Source organism: Erythrolamprus reginae, chromosome 1, assembly GCF_031021105.1.
Source record: "Erythrolamprus reginae isolate rEryReg1 chromosome 1, rEryReg1.hap1, whole genome shotgun sequence".
NCBI lineage: Eukaryota > Metazoa > Chordata > Lepidosauria > Squamata > Dipsadidae > Erythrolamprus > Erythrolamprus reginae.
This window is the reverse complement of record NC_091950.1, coordinates 257,130,672-257,150,073: the sequence shown is the minus strand read 5'-3', so window position 1 is coordinate 257,150,073 and position 19,402 is coordinate 257,130,672. Positions and strand designations below refer to the sequence as shown.

The following is a 19,402-nucleotide window of genomic DNA, read 5'->3' as shown; positions in this document are numbered from 1 at the left end:
CCGAGAGACAGCGTGGACAGGCCGGTTCCTTGGCGCTGTCTCTCGGCGCTTTCGCTCCTCGAAAGAGCCGAGAGACAGCGTGGACAGGCCGGTTCCTTGGCGCTGTCTCTCGGCGCTTTCGCTCCTCGAAAGCGCCGAGAGACAGCGTGGACAGGCCGGTTCCTTGGCGCTGTCTCTCGGCGCTTTCGCTCCTCGAAAGAGCCGAGAGACAGCGTGGACAGGCCGGTTCCTTGGCGCTGTCTCTCGGCGCTTTCGCTCCTCGAAAGAGCCGAGAGACAGCGTGGACAGGTCGGTTCCTTGGCGCTGTCTCTCGGCGCTTTCGCTCCTCGAAAGAGCCGAGAGACAGCGTGGACAGGCCCGTTCCTTGGCGCTGTCTCTCGGCGCTTTCGCTCCTCGAAAGAGCCGAGAGACAGCGTGGACAGGCCCGTTCCTTGGCGCTGTCTCTCGGCGCTTTCGCTCCTCGAAAGAGCCGAGAGACAGCGTGGACAGGCCCGTTCCTTGGCGCTGTCTCTCGGCGCTTTCGCTCCTCGAAAGAGCCGAGAGACAGCGTGGACAGGCCCGTTCCTTGGCGCTGTCTCTCGGCGCTTTCGCTCCTCGAAAGCGCCGAGAGACAGCGTGGACAGGCCATTCCTTGGCGCTGTCTCTCGGCGCTTTTGAGCTGAGTCCGGGAGCGAATTCGCTTCAGGACTCAGCTCGAAAGCGGCGAGAATGAACGGCGTGGGCGGGCGAAGGGCGGGCGGCAGCGAGGAGTTTGCGTGGGCGGTGGGGAAACTCCTCGCTGACGCCAGCAAGAGGGGGAAGACCCAGGAAAGCCACCCAGCAGCTGATCTCCCGGTTGCCATCTACGCATGCGTGCCCATAGAAAAAAACGCACGCATGCGTAGATGGTATTTTGACTTCCGGGTTGAAAAATCGCGAAGTACCCTGTTCGCAATGGTTGGGGACGCAATAAACGGGGGATCACTGTACATAGCAAAAGAGATTTATATGTTGGATTTCGTATATATCACAGTATCACAAGTCAAACACTTCCAAAGCATCTATGATTATGTGATGTATTTTCGTATGTGCGCAGATCCAAGTAAGGTGGCCTTTTGCAACTGACATCGTGATTTTGTTAATGTTTATTGTTTTCAAATGCTGGCTGAGGTCTTTTGGCACAGCACCCGGGTGCTGATTATTACTGGAATACCACCTGCACTGGTTTATGCCAGAGTCGTCATCGTTCGATTTTAAGATCCTGAATATAAGTTTTTCTTCTTTTTTTATCAATTTGACTTGCCACCTGGTATGGGGACATCAATGATCCACACTTTTTTCTTTCCCGCAATCATGAGGGCCAGTGTATTGTGCTCCAAAACCTTGTCAGTTTGAATTTGAAATTCCCAAAGTATTTTGGCATGTTTGTTTGCATTGTGCTGTGTTCCAATCCAATAACCACTGGGACCATCTGTACTGATTTATGCCAGAGTATTATATTTCTTCTTCTTCTTATTATTAATAATAATAATAATAATAATAATAATAATAATAATAATAATAAATAATATCAAAAGACCTCAGCCGGCATTTGAAAACAATAACCATTGACAAGATCACGATGTCAGTTGCAAAAGGCCACTGTACTTGGATCTGCGCGCATCATACGAAAATACATCACAATCCTAGACACTTGGGAAGTGTTCGACTTGTGAAACAAAATCCAGCATATAAATCTCGTTTGCTGTGTATTACTGTTCTTTTGTGAATAAAATAATGATGATGATGATGATGATAATAATAATGATGATGATGATAATGATGGCGGCTAATAAATCACCTAGTTTTCTAACGTACGTGTGTGTGTGTGTTTGCGTGTGTAAAATCCTCTGGGTTCCGCCTGCCCATTAAAGCCAGCGCCTCTGACGATCCCAGCAATGTTTTTTCACACCGCTCTCCGGATCAGGCTATTTACACGGCACGTGCCTGAGAAGGCTCCGGCAAACAACATTCCAAAAGCGCCACCCAAATACTCACATTTCGCCGGGCCGCCTCCTTCCTGCCAGGCTGGGTGTTCGGCTGAGGCCAGGCGGGCCCTCTGATTGGCCGGTGGGATCACCTCAGTTCTCCTCCTCCTGGCGCTGAGTCACAATGCAAAACGGCCAAGGGCGGAGCGGCTTCAAAAGCAAAGGGCCCTGCCGAGGGGGGGATCCCGACGGCCGAACGGGACCCGCCGAATTAAAATCAGGTGGCTTCTCTCTTTCCTTTCGCCCTCTCGTTCTTCTTCAGAGCCCCTTCGCCTTTGGCAGAGAGGGCCTGCAAATTTAGGTGGGTGCGGGTAAAGCGAAACTGGCATAAACTCAGACCTAGGGTGCAAGCAGCTTAGGGTTGGGCTTGTGCCTCACCATTGACTAGCCTTGTCTGTTTCCATGATTTAGAAGGGTTGTGCAAAGAAAGAGATGTAAAAAGGGTATTAATCTTAAAAAAATAATAATTGGGACGTTGTCACAGGAAGCCCTGTTTTGGGGAAATTTATTTATTTAATTTATTTAATTCAATTTGTATGCAGCCCAATTCCCTAGGGACTCTAGGCGGCTCACAACCCAAAAAAATACAAAAATACAATATAATAGGAGTGAATTCTTCCAGCATTCTTTAATGTACATTGAGAGCATATGCATCAAAGACAAATTGCTTGTGTATCCAATGACACTTGGCCAATAAAGAATTCCTATTCTATTCTATTCAAAACTAACAATCTTTTTTGCTGCTGCTAGGTATGGGGAGAAAAAAAGAGGACCAAATAAGATTATATTTTCATTGTAATTGAACGAAATTCTGAAATATTACACGGACCTGTTTGTACGTGTATATATAAAAACTGAGCTTAGTATTCAAGATTACCACCCTGTTGTTTAGAAATAGTAGGGTTTCTTTTCTTGGCAGGCACAAAATTACCTAGTATTTTGGAAAACAGGAGCGATTTTGGCCTGATCACACTTGGCCATTATTATGTCCATTGTACAGTATGCATGAATGATACAAGAAGTGGCTAATTTTTGTGTACTATATGTATTGCCGAAACAGGTATTTCTACTCTGATGCATTTGAATGTCCAGGGCTGATGTTGTGACTATTTGAAATGGACCAGATTGTTCAAATGGTGTGTCTTGTGCCACTTTGTATACCTTAGTTCAGTTCAAACCAGTGGCAAAAATTCCATTCATGGAGACATTCTTTTTCTTTTTCATCATTTGAACGCATATTTCATCAAGTTATCTTAAAGATTTCCAGCCAGATATAGAAAAATCAATTTATTCCAGAAAGTAGTGCCGCAGGGCCGGGAAGCTAAGGAGGGGGTTAGATCTGGTTAATATTGGAATAGGAGGCTGTCACTGGCTTGAGGTCAGCACGCCGAAACATAGGCACACCTGTGTGTCCGCGTGCAATTTTGCTACCTGCTCAGGTGCAGTAGCAGAACTGCGCTGGACTCCACTAGCACTCAGAGCCACAGGTCACTGTTCCACCTTAGCAGCCCACCTCTGTGGGCTGATGTGTGAAAATGACCAGACCAAAGGCATCCAGCCACCATTTATCCCTAAGGAACTCAAACTCTACTGGTTTCTAGCCAAGCGCTTTAGCTACTGCTGATTGTCGAGTTGTTTGGAATTGAGCTTTATTTGAAATAAATTTTACCATTTGAATGAATCTTATTAATCTTATTAATTGACCTCTGTGATTTTGGCCCCTCATAATTTTGAATAATATGACTGCTTTCCAAGTTTTGCAGAACTCTGATGACAAGCATAATAATAATAATAATAATAATAATAATAATAATAATAATAATAATAATAATAATATAACAGAAGGGACCTTGGAGGTCTTCTAGTCCAACCCTCTGCTTAGAGAGGAAACCATACACCATTTCAGACAAATGGTTATCCAACATCTTAAAACCATCCAGTTTTGGAACATTCACAACTTCTGGAGGCAAACCGTTCCACTGATTAATTATTCTAATTGTCAAGAAATTTCTCCCTAGTTCTAAGTTGCTTCTCTTCTTGTTTAGTTTCCACCCATTGCTTCTTGTTCTACTCTCAGGTGCTTTGGAGAATAGTTGATTCCCTCTTCTTTATGGAACTCCCTTGTCTCAGCAGCCAATGATGTTTGTACATTCTCTAGATCCCTCTTTAGTGATTCAGGGCTCTGACCTACATCTATAAAGCAGAGCTATCAGGAGAGGAAGGAATAGCTAAACGAGAGCCCCACCATTTACTCCTGTATCTTCCTTTGTCATCTCAGCTCGAGTCATTCCCCTAATTCCCCCCTTTGGCCTCTGTCTGTTTTTGCTAGCTCCCTCCTCCAGGGCGGGTCCCAAGCAGTGATGTGCAGATGAATTGACATCCCTGCAGTAGCCTCTGTAGACACAGAAGCAAGCGCAGCAGCGGCTGGCCCTGAGCTACTGTGCCTCCCTTGCTATAGCCTGGTCCTGCAGTCATTCATTGCTCCGGAGTAAGATAGCAGCAGGAGAGACAGCTGGCTTTTTTGCTTCCCGGGGAGAAATCGCTGATGTGTTCTACAGTGGAGAAGAGAAATCACGCAAGGTAGGAAATAGCTGGAAGACAGATTGGGCAGCTGGTCATAGTGGAGATGAAATGTCAAAGAAGTCAGAGAATGCTGAATTTCTCTCTCGGCTTAAGATGCCTATGGTGTTTATCTTAAGGCAAGGGTATAGCTTTGCTCTGGGTCTAAGTTATGGCTTCTTTGTTTTTAAACTGGATAAGCATTTCATATACAGTACTTTCTGGAAAAATACTGAACCACCATACGGATCCAAAGGTAATGTATGTTTTAATGTTAGCGGGTGACACACTAAACACTGCAGAGGGTGGAGGATCAAGTATTTTTCTGGAATTCTCTAGTTGATTTAAGAAGCATATTGTGGGGAACATAGACTGCAAAGGTGGTAACAAAAGGAAAAGGTTTGCAAGGCTGTGGTAAAGTTTACATGCACCCATTTTTTGCCTGCAAAGAGCTGTTTTGAGATGATAAGAAAGCACTTACTGGTTTCTCAAGGTGACAAGAAATGATAGCAGTTTTAGATGCTTTCGATGATTTGGAGGGAGTTGAACTTTTTTTGGATCTTTCCATATCTGTGCCTGTACCTTAGTATTTTGTGTTTGACTGCACAGTTGCCTAAGATGTGATGCGAAATGGTCCTTCGATACTGTTTAGATATAAGTAGATTGTGTCAATACTGTAGTTCAAATAGTGTTAGTGAGTTCTGTATCTCCCTGTGACATATTTACATCAATTAACATTCTAAATAATGTTCCTATTGCCTAATGCTCTCCTGTGGGGAAACCAGGCTTTATTGGCATGAACGAGAAAGCACAATTAAATCCATTTTAGTCTCCACTTAAGGTATTGTTGTTCACATTTCTGGTATATAGCCAGATAGAATGGGCGTGAGCTAAAACTGTTCCAGCAATTTCAACAGGCAAACATTAAATGTAGTAGAATTCTGCCTGTAAAACTTATAGCATTTTTGAAAAGGTGTCTTTTCTTTCATAGGAATAATCTCCTTTGCTTAGGGAAATCACTCTAAACTCTTAGGATGATTGAAATTGTATTAACATATTATGCATTACTCTGAATTCACCTTGATTATATACCTGCGTATAATAAGAAAAAGTCATGCAATGTTATTTGAATTGAAGACTTCGGTGGTTCTCAATCTTTCTAATGCCGCGATTCCTTAATATAGTTTCTCATGCTGTGGTGACCACCAACCATAAGTCTAGCATCAATTCTCCGAACAGAGCTTTAAACTGATTGGCAGATTGTAAAAGTATGTTCCAAGGTGCCAGAATAGAAGCTTTAGTTCCTAACACCATGGGAAATTTGTCTGTGAAACAGTCGTTCGACGCCCAAAGGGGTCCTGACCCCCAGGTTGGGAACCATTGCATCTACATTATGATATGTTTATGTGGTGTTTGTATTTTAAAGCCCTCATGTGTGCTTGATTTTACTGAGAGTTTCATATCTCTGCTCAGTCACAAAGCACAGTGGAGAATATTGGTCTATAACTTTCGTAATAGTTTTGTTGTAAGGGTTAAAATGGAAGTATTACCGTGTTTCTCTGAAAATAAGACAGCGTCTTATATTAATTTCTGCTCCCAAAGATATCCTACGTCTTATTTTCAGGGGATGTCTTATTTTTTCCCCAATGAACTGTATCCTGTATCCTGCTGCAGCAAAAACGCATCCAAACATGCAGCCACATGTTGGATGCGGGTTGGATGTGTTTTAAATCTGATTGATGCAGCGTTTTGGCATGCAATTTATGGACAGCAGTGTTATTTATGTTCTGTTTGGGAATGCTGCAAAACAAAACGTCTCCTACATCTTACTTTCCGGGGGATGCCTTATATTAGGCAATTTTACGAAACCTCTCCTATGTCTTACTTTTGGGGGTGACTTATTTTCGGGGAAACAGGGTATATATGTTGCCCTTGAATGAAATATAGGATGTAGCATAATCAAAATCCCATAGTTATTAGATTTAAGTATTATTAAGTGTAAGTTTTGTACTCAAAGCTACATGGCACCCACACAGATCATGTTTCTTTTGTGATGCCCAGTAAGTCCATTAAATTTAAGGTTAAAAAGAAAGCATGCTTTTAATTATAGCCTTAATATCAAAGCACATTTTGAAACTAAAATTCATAGCTTTTTAAAACTCTGCAGTTGGGCCACACGTGTCTTTCCTCAAAGCAGGAAGTCGAACACAAATCAAACCCCCTAAGTGGTTTTGGGACTTCAAAATGGTTTGTAGGATGGGGAATTTTAGGAACTATAGTCTCCAGATACGTAATTGAAAGGTATCTAGTTAGAGATAGTTACAAAACATATATTTGTTTAAAATACCACTTTACTACTAATAAAAATTACCTCTTCCTATCCCAAATTCTTGGGAAGGAGTTCATAAGTGATTAAAATGTCAAATACAGTCTAAATATCCGGCTTATTGATTGTGTGAGCAATATAATTCTAGATGAGATGTGATGAGATGCAGTCATTCACTCTCTCAATAGCTATGATTCAGTAATAGTTTACATTTGATTTCATCAGCATCAGTGGGATGATTCAGGTCAAGCCTGAAACCTACCCATCATTTTTGCAAAGGGCTTTCAGACCCAGAAGGTAAATTTCTATTCTAAATAGAGATTCTCATAGCTAGTTCCCTGGGTGGACTTTTAAAGCATTCCTGGGGACACTTTATCAACAACAATGGAACTGTGTATTAAATTTCCACTTTCAGTGCATTTGCAATTCTTCTTTTTTGGAACCCTTGATCTTCAAGCCTCCTTTGTGCAATTAAACAGAACAAAATATTTTTCCAATTCTAGTAGAAGCAGTAGGGGAATTGGTAATGATAGCAGTCCAAAGCATGCCTGTACACATTAGCATTTACTTTTCTTCCATAAACAAAGATTAAGTATTTAACCAGGCTGTTCAGGTTTGGTAGGTTACGTTATTTTGAAAAGTGGGTCAACATAGAAGTGATCAGGTTTATTTTTTTTGTCAAGACTACATTGTTGTAGCTGAAATATTCAGTTATTCTCAAAGCTATTCTATGCTGTAAACTTTAGGGATCCTCCAATTTTCTGCTGAGGGTTCTTTAGAACCTGATGGAAAAACCTGACTTTCTTGGGCGCTGAACTTTAAAAGCTGTAAAACAATGCTTACTTATACTGATCGAAGATGTTAGAAAAGTGGATGTGGTAAAAGGGTAAAGGAAAAGAGTTTCTTCTTGGTGGTTATTCCATGAGTTATGCTTTTTAAGACAAGGCTTATCTCCTTATCCAGAGCTTGGTGGTCATGGAAGTTAAAAGGATATTGACTCAGCAATAAAAATGGATGAATTCCTAGATCCATGATGGCAAACCTCCAAGGGCATGGGGTGAGGTATCATCAGTATGCATCTCCGCCCCTTGTCCAGTCAGTGATGTGCCGGTGCCTGGAGGCTGTTGGGGTCTGGATGGGTGTCAACAGACTCAAACTCAACCCTGATAAGACGGAGTGGCTGTGGGTTTTGCCTCCCAAGGACAATTCTATCGGTCCGTCCATTACCCTGGGGGGGGAGTCATTGATCCCCTCAGAGAAGGTCCGCAACTTGGGCGTCCTCCTCGATCCACAGCTCACATTAGAGAAATATCTTTCAGCTGTGGCGAGGGGGGCGTTTGCCCAGGTTCTCCTGGTGCACCAGCCCTATTTGGACCGGGAGTCACTGCTCACAGTCATTCATGCCCTCATCACCTCGAGGCTCGACTACTGTAATGCTCTCTACATGGGGCTACCTTTGAAAAGTGTTGGGAAACTTCAGATCATGCAGAATGCAGCTGCGAGAGCAATCATGGGCTTTCCTAAATATGCCCATGTTACACCAACACTCCGCAGTCTGCATTGGTTGCCGATCAGTTTCCGGTCACAATTCAAAGGGTTGGTTATGACTTATAAAGCCCTTCATGGCACTGGACCAGATTATCTCAGGGACCGCCTTCTGCTGCACGAATCCCAGCAACCAGTTAGGTCCCACAGAGTGGGCCTTCTCCGGGTCCCGTCAACTAAACAATGTCGTTTGGCGGGGCCCAGGGGAAGAGCCTTCTCTGTGGTGGTCCCGGCCCTCTGGAACCAACTCCCCCCAGAGATTACAATTGCCCCCACCATCCTTGCCTTTGGTAAGCTTCTTAAAACCCACCTTTGCCGTCAGGCATGGGGGAATTGAGATATTCTTTCCCCCTAGGCCTTTACAATTTATGCATGGTATGTTTGTATATATGTTTGGTTTTATAATAAGGGTTTTTTAGTTGTTTTAGTATTGGATTGTTATATGCTGTATTTATCACTGTTGTTAGCCACCCTGAGTCTAAGGAGAGGAGCGGCATACAAATCCAATAAATAAATAGATAGATAGATAGATAGATAGATAGATAGATAGATAGATAGATAGATAGATAGATAGATTCATTCATTCATTCATTCATTCATTCATTCAAAATGAATGAATAGACCTTAAACTGAATAGTATTTTTGGGGAAATTGCCAAAAATTGCATCATCAGTGGGTTCCGACTGCTACGGGTCTCTGGACCACACCGGTAGGAACCCACCACGGCCTCCAGGGCTTCAGAAAGGCCTGTGTGCATGTGTGGAGGGCAGCACGGGGGAGCTACGTATGTGGGGCGGAGGGAAGGGGTGGGCACATGAATGCGTGCTAGCATGCCCACACCCCCCCTTTTGGCATACAAACAAAAAAAGGTTCGCTATCACTGTTCTAGGTGGTCAACGCTAGAAATTAGACAGAAGACAACTAGTGCTGTAGTTCCCCACACCCCAAATAGTACTTATTCCTATTTAAGAATTAGATTTTGGGTCTCCCTCCCTCAAGGATTATAAATCATTGTGGTTGTAAGTCAAGGCATTATGTGGCCAGATTCAAAGTTACAATTGTTCTTATGATAGTTATTAGGTGACCACGGCAGTCATTAAGCAAACACAGCCGCCATTAAGTGAATCCACTTTCCCCAATGTCTGTTTTTTGCCAAACACCAGAAACGGAGAAAAACCATACCAAATCATGGTCATGAGTGTAGGAGCCAGTTGCTATGTGCCTTAAATGCGATCACATGACCCCGGCGGTCTATGCAACTGTCATAATTCTGAAAACATGTTTAAGTAGTTCTGGAGATGTAAATTGTAACTTGAAACTGTCATTAAACAAACAGTCATAAATCTAGGACTACCTGAATACATCTGTAGTAAAGTATGTACAGTGGTACCTCGTGATACGAACCCCTCGCCATACGAACAATCCGAGATACGAACCCGGGGTTCGGAAATTTTTTGCCTCTTCTTCCAAACTTTTTCCGTCTTACGAACCTGCCGCTGGAACGCCGAACCCGGAAGTTCAGCAAAAGTTCGGGTTTGGGTGGCCGCCGAGAAGCCCGCCGCCCGGCTGTTGCCTTTTGAAACCTCCCGACTGGCCTGACAGCTCCGCGACTCTTTTGAAAAGCTAAAAGCCGGGTGGCGGGGCTTCTCCGCATCCTCCTGAACCCGAACTTTTGCTGAACTTTCGGGTTCGGCGTTTGGGAGAACGCCTAGAAGCCCCCTGGCTGTTTCAAAAGGCGACAGCCGGACGGCGGGGCTTCTCGGCGGCCTCCCGAACGCCGAACCCGGAAGTTCGGCAAAAGTTTGGGTTTGGCGTTCGGGTTCGGGAGAACGCCGAGAAGCCCCCCGGCTGTTTCAAAAGGTGACAGACGGGCGGCGGGGCTTCTCAGCGGCCACCCGAACACGAAGTTTTGCCGAACTTCCAGGTTCGGCATTGGGAAAACGCTGAGAAGCGCCCGGCTGCTTCAAAAGGTGACAGACGGGCGGCGGCGGTTTTTTGCGTTTATTTTTCTTGCACGCATTAATTCATTTTACATTGTTTCCTATGGGAAACAATATTTCATCTTACGAACTTTTCGCCTTATGAACTCCTCCGGAAACCAATTAAGTTTGTAAGACAAGGTATTACTGTAATTTTCATGCAGATCTTCGGCAGATTCAAATCCATGCTGTTTAGTTACAGGATTTAGTAAACAGGATATTAAAAAAAAATAGGCTTCTTCATGAGACTAATATCTGCTGCCGTTTCTGTGAATAATACAATATAGTAGTTAGAAAAGAGTTTGATTTATTTATGAATTAGCAGTTTTGCAAGGTAGATCCATGTATTTTCCAATATATTATCCACTTGACTCTGCCACTTTTCAAAAGTAGCTTTACTTTTTATCCCACTGCAACTCTTTGAAGTGAGTAGCATATTTTATTTAGTTGTATACAAGTTGGTTTCAATCTTCATTTTTGACAGCTGAAAGACATCTTTTGATGTCTTTCAGTCTCTGTTGTACAATTTCGTTAGGGGTTCTGTTTGTTTAGCTTTTAGTGCATTGTATTATTTAGATTCCCAGTGTGTTAGGTTTTTAAATAAAGATATAAACTGGTTTGAAGGCAGTTATTAAATTCAGGAACTCTTTGTAGATACGTTTTGTAATATTTTTCTGATTACCCTATGATGTTTCTTCTAAAATATGTGAAAGCAGGAAGCCATAAAAGAGAAATCTGAATCTGAAACTGAAATTGTATCCAGTTGGTTTTCATTTTATCAAATTGGAAGAACTGGAGGCGTTCAATACAGTACTGTCAAGAACGCTCTCGCTTTTCATATTATACTCAGATATTAAAGACTAAGTCATGCTTGTGGTCTTTTTTACTTGTTTTAATAACGATACCCACTAGAGATAACGGGTTGCATTTCAGTAATAAAACTTTTCTAATAACCTGTTTTCAGCTCTCTAAGTTGAATGATTCAGTTGAGGATTCTTTCCAGAAATCTTTCAATCATTGTTCTGAAAATTCTTATCCAAGTTGTGACCAAAATGAAATGGTATCCCCTCTTCTTCACATCTTTCTCTACTTAATAGCTTTATAGTTTATCATCTGTCGGCAAAGTATGGGAAAATGCCATTTCATAGGTTTGTATAGCACTTCCTATTCAAGCAGTATTGATTTTGTGGAAAGAAAATGGAGAAAGGAAATAAAAGGCAAGCACAGATGGCTTGTTTCCAGTTTTGACCACTCTTGCTTCTGCCCACGAGGCTAAATCTATGCCCAGTTTCATAAGATAGACTTCTTAGGACATCCCAGCCATACCATGAAAAGTGGAGGAGTACAGGAGATGATATTCCAACATGTTTTATCTATTTATAATTCAGTGTTTAATGCTGCCAATTTGACAATTAATTTATTGTACAGTACCTCACTCTTCTCCTCCTTTCTAGTTGTTGTGTGCATCATATGTTCTATGGCAGTGATGGTAAACCTTTTTTGGTTCACATGCCAAAAAGGGTGTGTGTGCGTGTGCTAGCATGTGTGCATGTGCCCACACCCATTTCCTCCACCCCCACATTCACATCCCCCACTGCGCCTGCACACAATTCCCCCATCCCTGCCCATGCATACAGACCTAACTGAAGCCTGGGATGGTGAAAAAACAGCCAACGAGAAACCAGAAGTTCAGAAAAATGGACTTCCGGTTTGCCCATTGTGCTATTTTTCGCACTTTTCAGCCTTGGGAAATGGCCTTCTCAAGGCTGAAAATCAGCTGGAGCTGACATAGGGTAACGTCTCACATGCCTTCCAATATGGCTGTGCGCGGCACCAGTGGCACACATATCAGAGGTTCACCATCAGTGTTATATGGGATTGTTCACGTTGAAAATGCTGTAATCTATTTTAATTTAATTCTTTTAGTATTCTGGGGTAGTGGTAGTCCTCAGTTTACAACTACAATGATACCTTGTCTTACAATCTTAATTGGTTCCGGGACAAGGTTCTTAAGTTGAAATGTTTGTAAGACAAAACAATGTTTCCCATAGGAATCAATGGAAAAGCAATTAATGAGTGCAAGCCCAAAATTCACACCTTTTGCCAGCCGAAGCGCCCGTTTTTGCGCTGCTGGGATTCCCTTGAGGCTCCCCTCCATGGGAAACCCCACCTCCAGACTTCTGTGTTTTTGCGATGCTGCAGGGGAATCCCACCAGGGGAATCCCACCAGCGCAAAAACGAGCGCTTCGCTGGCAATGGAAGTCCGGAGGTGGGGTTTCCCAGCGAAGGGAGCATCAGTGAAATCGCAGCATCGCAAAAACACCGAAGTCCTCAAAACCTCACCTCCGGACCTCTGTGTTTTTGTGATGCTGCGATTTCACTGAGGCTTCCCTCGCTGGAAAACCCCACCTCCGGATTTCTGTTGCCAGCGAAGCACCCATTTTTGCGCTGCTGGGATTCCACTGCTGGGATTTCCCTGCAACATCACAAAAACATGGAAGCCCGGAGGTGGCTCCCATGGAGGGGAGCCTCAGGGGAATCCCAGCAGTGCAAAAATGGGCACTTCTCTGGCAACGGAAGTTTGGGGGTGGGGCATCCCAGCGGTGGCAGTGGGTTTGTAAGGTGAAAATAGTTTGTAAGAAGAGGCAAAAAAAATCTTAAACCCCGGGTTTGTATCTCAAAAAGTTTGCATGACGAGGGGTTTGTAAGACGTGGTATCACTGTATTTGTTTGGCAACTTTTCAAAATTCCAATAACACTGAAAAAAAAGATTTGCAAATCATTTGTAAATCAACGATCGCCTTACAATCATTGCAGCATTCTCCCCGGTCACATGGTCAAAATTCAGGTGCATGCTAAACAATATTTACATGATTCAACTTCAATATTGTAGTGATTTACTTAACAACTATGTCAAAAAGGTTGTAAGACAACCACCTTACTTAGCAACATAAATTCTGGTCTCAGTTGCAGTTACAAGACATGGTACCAAATAATAAGCTTTCTTTTCCCTTCTTCTCTCTCAGGTAGTGTCCTAGGTGGATGTGAACGCGAGTTATCGGAAAGGGTTCCTCAATCATTCTAGTCATCTTTTGTACTTGAATCTGAGGAAGGAAAATTGCCATCTTGTTAGTCCTCTCAAGTAGCAATATTCAGTATTTGGGGAGTCTACTTTTTGTGCTGCTTCAGGAGCTTTCTGTAGTCAAGAACGCTATGGTAGAAACATAGGAGCTCTTCAGTAGATTGTGGTTTTAGAATGCTTCTCTGTTCTTTCAGCCTATTTCCTGGTTCTTAATATTGTAGAAGGCCTGGCTTTGAGACGTTTGACAATGGCTTGGCAGGATGTTTTTTTGCTGCATCCTGGCTTGGGGTGGTGGCAGAAGAGGTCATGCCGAAGAGAAAAAGTGGAAATCACTAACGATAGCTTTGTGGCTGAAGATAGCTGTTCCACTGTTTCTCCCCCCCCCCCCCGCTGGCTCTCCCTGTCTGTTTTGAATGATATGAAAGAAACCTCCTTTCTTGCCCTGGAGGGCTTTTCCAGTTGATCTCTGTTATTGTCACCCGCTGTGCCAATGCTCTGCAGTTTTTGGAATCCAGTTTATACTTGTTTCTTGTTTGCAGCAGCTGGATATATGGTGCAAATGGAAGAAAAAGCAGCTTTTGAGCATGTGATTAGCCCAAGAATTTGTGAAACATAAGAGAATCAAATTTATACATCATTTCAATCAAAACCTACTCTTGGTTTTCTCCCAGGCATTTTTGATTAACAATCTGAGAATGAAGTTAACAGACAAATTTTGAATTATTGCTATTATAAATCAGTTTAAACAACTCCTGCTTTGTCTGATCTACTGTAGATTGCATCAGTCAATAGGTCCTGATTTACCCTCTGCCCTTCCTTCTTCTAATCCTTTTGGTAAGATAGTCACAACTCTTTCTGCTCCTTTCTGGTAATCCCATCATCACTGATTTTGGTTGTTGTGAGAAATTGTTTTGACACAGTTGTACATAAATGCAAAAGAACAGGCTGCTACCAAAACAAGGAGCAAGTACATTTTCTGCCCAACAAAAAAGGACAATTGCTTTTAGGCTTGTGTGTAGAGCAGGCAGGAGCAAACAGTACAAGAAACTGAACATTGTTGAATAAGCAGAGCTTGCAGTCACTGGAATTCTTTCACAAATGGTTTCACAGTTTGGCTACAACAACTTGTTTTATGTAAGCTGTTATGTCCTGCAAAATATATTCTTGGCGGGATTTTGCCTTGCTAGATGAAAGAGTCCCGTTAGTTGTTTTCAGCATGGAGATCTACCTTACAGTACAGTACTGTACATCGGGGTCAAATGCTCCCTGTTTGCTTGTGCCTGTTAGTCATTGGACAGCTGGTCGCGAAGGCAGGGCGAGGCTCTGCCCACCTACCCAGATGCCACCATTTGGGTTCTTTTACCCTCTGCGCATGCACAGAATGCTTTGCGCACGCCCAGAGAATAAAAGAACCTAAATGGCAGCATCCGCACGGGTGGGCGGGGCCTCATGCTGTCGATGACTGACAGGGAGCATTTCACTCCTGCTGAACATGCTGACTGAGGAATTCTGGGAATTGAAGTCCATATATCTTAAATGTTGCCCCACTGATTTAAAGAGGAGACTTTCAAGCACATTTATAAAGAGTAGCAACTATCTCAGTTATTATGTCAGAGAAAGGCTAAGGGGATGTTTGTTTTTGTGTGTCACTCTTTCTCCAGAAAGGAATCATAAGCAGCATTGATGAATATTATCCCACTCACAATGGTACTATGTTAGACTGAGAAATATGGCTGCTCATGCTTGTCCAAAATTCAGTAGAACTTTGAATTCAAGTTTGATATTTACAACACATTGATTTAAAGGCCTAACTAAACATTTTGTTCATTAGAAGTAGGACAAACTCAGGTACTCCAAAGGATAAAGAAACATTTTTAGCCCGAAGAGAACTAGCTGGCAATGATATGAGATCACTGAAGCAGGTCTTTCTGGCTTGGGCAGAATTTTAAGGGGAAAATCACCAATTTTGCCTCTTAATGCCTTATGAGAAAAAATTAGTTCAATTCTCAAGAGTTTTTCAGGGTTTTGAAAAATTTTAAAATATTGCCAGCCTTAAGAAACCACTTTTGCCATTTTTTTATTACCCCAAATATCCCCAAGAGTTATCAAACAGTATTGTGGGTGCCTGATGATGGAATCTGGAGGGATCTATTGGTGTATGACCTTTTCAATCTAAGCTTTTCTAGATTGTTCTTTTGCTTATTCTGTGAGGGATTCTACCTCTGAGACTCCGGGGTGCTGTTTCCTGCTGTTTAAAACAGCACCGAAAAAAAATGTGGTAGGCATTATTAATCTGCTCATATTATTCCTGCCTTCTCATCTTTGATGGCTCTCCTCTTCCTTCGTACCTGGAGACATGTTCCATGTCATTGGCTAGACTCCTATAAGGCCATACAGGAATTTGTAATACAGTTAATGTGCAATGTTTGATAGCAAGCAAAATGCTTTCAGTTGAGTAGTAGGGTGGTTTATAGGTTGGTTACCACACATTTCAGAAGTATAATTATATTTCTTATCGGCATCTCGTTTGCAATAGGCATGCATCAAATGAATAAATAAGTTCACAATAGCATGAACCTGAGAATGAAATCAGAGATAAATGCAGGTGTTTGGATCCAAGAATATGAGGGCTCAAGTTTTATTACTACTCAAGACTCATTAATACCGCCAGGCATGGGGGAGTTGAGATATTCTTTCCCCCTAGGCCATTACAAGTTATGCATGGTATGTCTGTGTGTATGTTTGGTTTTATAATAAGGGTTTTTAGTTGTTTTATTATTGGATTGTCACATGCTGTTTTTATCATTGTTCTTAGCCGCCCCGAGTCTACAGAGAGGGGCGGCATACAAATCCAATTAAAAAATAATAATAATAATAACAACAACAACAACAACAGCAACAACAACAACAACAACAATAATAATAATAATTATTATTATTATAATAATAATAATAATAATTATTATTATTGCAGTATCATTTTTACCCCCTCATTGTCTTTGAAGGCCAAGTTATATCCTTTATTTGATTAAATATTGGCTGAAGAAATGTGGTAAATTCTACTGAAGACTGATATTTTAAAATGCAAAGAATTATTTGCTCTCCTGCTCTTTTGCAGAATTGCTTGGGCTTTGTAGGTGTTTCCTGCAGCTGTTGTAAGGATGCAAACCAGCAATCATCTAATGATAATTTTCTTCTGTTTTTCATCTCCAGGCACAAACCATGAATTACGTTGGACAGTTAGCAGGGCAAGTCTTTGTGACAGTGAAGGAGCTCTATAAAGGATTAAATCCGGCCACATTGTCTGGATGCATTGATATCATTGTTGTCCGCCAGCCTAATGGAAACCTCCAGTGTTCACCTTTTCACGTACGCTTTGGAAAGATGGGAGTGCTACGTTCTAAGGAAAAAGTGGTAAGGAACAAAAAGCTTCAGCTTGACTTGCATTTGTTAAATTGGTAAGATGCTGACTGTCAGCCCACCAGGCATGGGTTGCTACCGGTGCGGTAGGTGACTGCGTAAAGGTAGGGCCTGTCTGATTGCGCAATTTGCACTCGAGCGCTCCGGTGTCAATCCTCTGGGCTCCACCAACTTTTTTCTTTAATGTTTTGTACTTTTTGCTTCTGTGCATGCGCAAAAGCAAAAAATTACTGAAATCCCAGTGCATGCGCGTCCCCAAAATCATGCTGGGGATGTACGTATGTGTGCCTAGCGTGTGCGCACACAAGTCAACCCAAGCTGCGCATGCAGCATGCCTGTAGCAACCCCTGCATTGGTTGCTGATCAGTTTCCGGTCACAATTCTAAGTATGGGTTATGACCTATAAAGCCCTTCATGGCACCGGACCAGAATATCTGCGAGACCGCCTTCTGCCGTACGAATCCCAGCGACCGGTTAGGTCCCACAGAGTTGGCCTTCTCCGGGTCCCGTCGACTAAACAATGTCATCTGGCGGGACCCAGGGGAAGAGCCTTCTTTGTGGCGGCCCCGACCCTATGGAACCAGCTCCCCCCCGGAGATCAGGACTGCCCCCACCCTCCTTGCCTTTCATAAACTTCTTAAAACCCACCTCTGCCGTCAGGCATGGGGGAACTGAGACATCTCCCCTTGCCTATGTAATTTTATTTATGGAATGTTTGTGTGTATGCTTTTATATAAGGTTTTTTTTTAGGGTTTTTAATGTTAAAATTATTATTTTAGATTTTAATATTAGATTTGTTATTGCATATATTGTTTTTGTCACTGCTGTGAGCCGCCCCGAGTCTGCGGAGAGGGGCGGCATACAAATCTAATAAATAATAATAATAATAATAATAATAATAATAATAGTAATAATAAGAGCAATCCACCCCTGCAGCCCACATACCTTTTCTTTCAGCCCAAAGGTGCTTTTTAAATAGGCAACTGGAGTTGTTTCTTGAAGACGTTTTGCTTCTCATCTAAGAAATTTCTTGGATGAGAAATGAATTGTCTTCAAGGAAAAAACCAAGTCCAGTTGCCTTTTAAAAAAGCACCTTTGGAATAACCATGACCTGGATGACTGAGAATCTCAGTAGGGATTCTGCCACCACTTTCCTAATTCATTTCCTTCCCAAAGGAAATGATAGCTGCAGCCATAAATAGCAGCTTCTCATCCTAGTTTATGGCAGTCTGGTGAAGAGCTCGGGTGCGTGTCTGACAGCAGAAAAAACAATTACTGCCAACTTGCCTTCTATTGAGGACCTGTATACAGCACAAGTCAAAAAGAGGGCAATTAAATATTTACTGACCCCTGACATCATGGACATAAATAGTTTCAACTCCTATCCTCAAAACGACTCTATAGGGCATTGTACACCAAAGACAACTACACACAAGAACAATTTTTCCCTGAACGGCATCACTCTGCTAAACTATCAAATAATTTTATCTCTGTTGAAGAAAATAAATCAGAAGCTTTCACAACCGACAGCATTTAGCTGATTCAAATAACTTCTTTATGATTACCGGTATATCAAAATATTTACAGTACTATACATGCTTCTTTACAGTAAGTTGAGAGTACAGTTGTTATAGATATCATACCACAAGACTTTACATAGACAGGCTGAGACTGGAGAACACACCCAGCTCCAAGCTTAGTTCTTTGGACATTGCTCAGTAGCACTTCACTCTCATTGGCTGACTGAGCTACCACCTGACTTTTCCAGCTCATGAATATTCCAACCAAAACAAATAATTCACTCACTATTCACTAAGGCTGCACTACTATTACTATTAGTCTTCTCATCGTTCCTATCACCCACCTCCTCCCACTTATGACTGTATGACTATAACCTGTTGCTTGTATCCTTACGATTTACATTATTTTTATTTATTTATTTAGTCCAATACATAATACACATTGAAGAGAATAGATATGTAGTAATATAACTAAAGAAACAAATAGAAGAAAAGATATAAAAGTATAGGTGAACACATTTGAAAGGAAGAAAAGATAAATGAGATAAGGAGAGACAATTGGACAGGGGACGGAAGGCACACTGGTGCACTTATGCACGCCCCTTACTGACCTCTAAGGAACCTGGAGAGGTCAATCGTGGATAGTCTAAAGGAAAAATGTTGGGGGTTAGGGGTTGACACTACTGAGTCAGGTAATGAGTTCCATGCTTCGAAAACTCGATTGCTGAAGTCATATTTTTTACAGTCAAGTTTGGAGCGGTTAATATTAAGTTTGAATCTGTTGCGTGCTCTTGTATTGTTGTGAGTGAAGCTGAAGTAGTCATTGACAGGTAGAACGTTGCAGCATATGATCTTGTGGGCAATACGTAGATCGTGTTTTAGGCGTCGTAGTTCTAAGCTTTCAAGACCAAGGATTGATAGTCTGCTTTCATAGGGTATTCTGTTTCAAGTGGAGGAGTGAAGGG

At 42.3% G+C, this 19,402-nt stretch overlaps 1 protein-coding gene across 3 annotated transcripts in view; it reads left to right on the top strand.

Moving 5' to 3' along the window:
* The first annotated feature begins 2,171 nt into the window (after positions 1–2,171).
* Positions 2,172–19,402, top strand: part of LPIN1 (lipin 1) — a 63,349-nt gene continuing 46,118 nt past the window's right edge. Inside the window, exons 1-2 of one of the 3 annotated variants that reach the window (XM_070732870.1) lie at positions 2,172–2,227; positions 16,711–16,911. In XM_070732870.1, coding sequence (XP_070588971.1) covers positions 16,720–16,911 — 192 coding nt within the window. In that variant the 5' untranslated portion in view covers positions 2,172–2,227; positions 16,711–16,719. Of the gene's footprint in view, positions 2,228–4,182; positions 4,587–16,710; positions 16,912–19,402 lie in introns of those variants that run through there. The other 2 variants (XM_070732871.1, XM_070732868.1) reach the window with 2 other exon arrangements.